The following is a 3,310-nucleotide window of genomic DNA, read 5'->3' on the forward strand; positions in this document are numbered from 1 at the left end:
TTGAAGGTCAGATAAAGATTTCACAGATAAGAAAAAGCTAAAGGAGTTCATCACCACTAAACTAGTATTATATGAAATGCTGAAAGGTATCCTTTAAGAAGAGGAAGAAGAAAAAGGTAAAGATAAAAGTTATGAACAACAAATACACATCTATCAACAAGTGAATCTAAAAATCAAGTGAATAAGTAATCTGATGAATAGAATAAACTGGTGAATATAATAGAATCAGGGGCATAGAAAGGGAATGGACTGACAATTTTTGGGAGGAAAGGGGTGAGTGGAGTGCGGGAAGAGACTGGACAAAAATCGTACACCTATGGATAAGGACAGTGGTGGGGAGTAATGGCAGAGGGTGGGGTGGGAACCGGGTGGAGGGGAGCTATGGGTGGAAAAAGAGGAACAACTGTAAAAATCTGAACAATGAAGATTTAATTTAAAAAAAATAAAAAAGAAGCCGCCGAAAAACAAAAAGAATTACTGTCTTTGACTTGGCCTCCACAGTACGTAAAGAGTATGCATCTGTTGACATAGAAAACAGAGGGAAATGGCTGTTCCTTGTGTTCAGTTATTCACTTTCACACATGAAACTTAATATGCATTTTCAGTTGATTTGGTTAACCTTACGATATCATGGAGAGCTTTGGAGAGAAGCAGTATGTTACTTCTACCTCACAAAAGGGTATTCTGTTCCTCAGAGGCCTACTCAGTGTAAGAGCTTCAGGAGAGAACATGGATCTCTTCCCGTGTTCTCACTCTGGAATTTGGTGCCTGTCTTCTGAGAATTGATTTTATTAGCACATACAGTTTGGTGGCTCCCACTACCCTTCGGTTGGTTCATTAACAGTGGGTTACTTCTACACCTGAACACAGTGGATCAACAACTCACTTCTTCCACCTCCCCCCATCTCCAATAGTAAATCCTCTTTAAAGCAAAGTTCCAGTGTAGTCCTGTTTGTCACACTATTGGTAAATTGGTGATGCTCCTGTGGTGGACCATCATGACTACAGCACCAGAAATGAGTACTGTTACCATGAAGGTATTCTTAGCAATAAAATTAGAAAAATTCAGAATTAGAAGAGAGTCTTACTGCCTTGCCCTCCCTTTCTGTTCTTCCTATGAATTAGTTTTGGTCTTTGGCCCTTTGCCTCCTTCCCCCTCCCCCCTCACCTCCATTATACTTCTAAAGAGTGATGATAAATAAAACAGGGTACAAAAATTATGAAAAAGACCCAAGGGAGTGAGTGGATAAAGTAGCACCTAACATACCATCTCTCATCTTAAAGCTTCTTCCAAGAAAACATAGGATGGTGGGTGTATGGATAGATGTTTTTGATAAGTTTTTGAAGGTATAGACATCATCATTATTACTGTCAAATATATCTGTGGGCAAAGTGGAATGGCTATAAGATCTTCCCACCCTGCCATATACTATATGCAGTGGCAGGACTTTTTCAGTCTTTAAATTGCTGTTGACTTTGATACTTCTGAACTTTGTGCTTTTGGGACTGCTATGACACTAGCCTTTGGTTCTCTTAAGACCTCTCTTCACTGTGCCTCATAATCTTTTCCTAGAGAGCTCATCTATCTCTGCCAGCTCCTTACAAGTTTATGAGTCCCAGGTCTTATTGGAAGCCCATGGCTCTTTTACCACAGACTCTCCTTGTGTTCAGCTATCATTGGTTCAACTACCACCTGTATGCTAATGATGCCTAAATCTAGTGCTGGGTCCCTAGCTACTCCCCAAGCTTCAGATTCATACCTACCTGCTTAGTGAGCACCTCCACAAAGGCAGCACAAAACATATCAGGTCTAAAAGGTAACTTACCACCCCGCCCTCACAAATGAGTTCTGCTTTTAATTCACTGGCCTGATGTCTTTCACTCAGTGGCCAGGAAACCTGGGGATCATTTTTGACTCTTATCTTAAGAGTCACTCACAATCCTTCCTGTTTTACTTCTTTTCCCAGGTCCTACACTTCTTCCATACCTGCTAACATTTACCCTGAAAGACTCAGCTGTCACTTCTCACAGATTCATCTTCAGTGAGGATTCTCTCCCTATGACTTAGGTACTCTGCCTTAATGTTCCCAAATCCCTTGTGCCTCTCTCACTAATGACACTTAGCATAGTACATTTAACATTCTGTTTATGAATCTGTCTCACCCACTAAACTGCAAATCCTTTGTTGTACTAACTAATATTTCCTTCCCCAGTACCTCAGTGCCTGGAGTATAGAAGGAATGCAATATACATTTATTGAATGAATGACTAGAATGCTTAGGAATTCCATTGAAAAAGAGTTATGTCTCCTAGAAAATGTTTGTAGATAAAATTTGGATTGACCATTCCTTTTTCTTTATTTTTGTTAGTTTAATCTGACAGTGTCAAGTGGACCAACAGCCATCCCACTGCCCCGTTTGTCTGGGGTGCTGAGGGTGGGGAAGCATGGAGGAGAGTAAGAATGAGACAATGAATCAAGCACACACCCTCTTTGACCAGTTTGTGCAGGCTACCACCTGCAAGGGGACTCTTAAGGCCTTCCAAGAGCTCTGTGACCATCTTGAACTGAAGCCTAAGGACTATCGCTCCTTTTATCACAAGCTCAAGTCCAAACTCAACTACTGGAAAGCCAAAGCCCTCTGGGCAAAGCTGGACAAACGGGGCAGCCACAAAGACTACAAAAAGGGAAAAGCATGTACTAACACCAAGGTAAGCTTTGGCTATTCTGAGGCCTTGGGGTCATTGAAAAGATAGAAAAGATTTTTGAGTAAGGGTAGGCCTTGAAAAAAGGATCAAGTAGAGGCTGACTGGGTGAAAACTAGGTCAAGTCAGCCATGATCTAGTATAGGAAGTCAAACCTTATCCCTTGTGAAGGTTTGTGGAGCCATTATTTATGTTCATTTGACTGTTTCATGTGCCAAACTTTATTCTTATTTCATGTACTCATATATTGAACATTCAGGGTTTCAACTATTTCAGAATAACTTTAATGGTGTAGCAACTTCATTCTTTTGCTGAGGCTTTGTTTTGCTGAGGCTTTGTTTTGAATCTCACATTGATCAGCTGCCTCTTGCACACACACACACACACACACACACACACACACATGCTTACTGGGGGGTGGAACCCGCAACCCAGGCATGTGCCCTTGTTGAACCTGGGACCCTTCAATCCACAGGCTGACGCTCTATTCGCTGAGCCAAACCAGCCAGGGCAAAGCAAATGTTTTTTTTTTTTAAATATATTTTATTGATTTTTTACAGAGAGGAAGGGAGAGAGATAGAGAGTTAGAAACATCGATGAGAGAGAA

General features: G+C 41.1%; 1 protein-coding gene across 1 annotated transcript in view; it reads left to right on the forward strand.

Moving 5' to 3' along the window:
* MICAL3 (microtubule associated monooxygenase, calponin and LIM domain containing 3) overlaps positions 1-3,310 on the forward strand; it is a 266,794-nt gene that overhangs the window by 90,010 nt on the left and 173,474 nt on the right. The window contains 2 exon segments of the mRNA XM_006752758.2: positions 1,968-2,068; positions 2,370-2,709. Of these exon segments, the coding sequence (XP_006752821.1) occupies positions 2,446-2,709 (264 nt within the window). The 5' untranslated portion in view covers positions 1,968-2,068; positions 2,370-2,445.

This window comes from Myotis davidii, unplaced genomic scaffold (assembly GCF_000327345.1).
Source record: "Myotis davidii unplaced genomic scaffold, ASM32734v1 scaffold830, whole genome shotgun sequence".
NCBI classification, from domain to species: Eukaryota; Metazoa; Chordata; class Mammalia; order Chiroptera; family Vespertilionidae; genus Myotis; species Myotis davidii.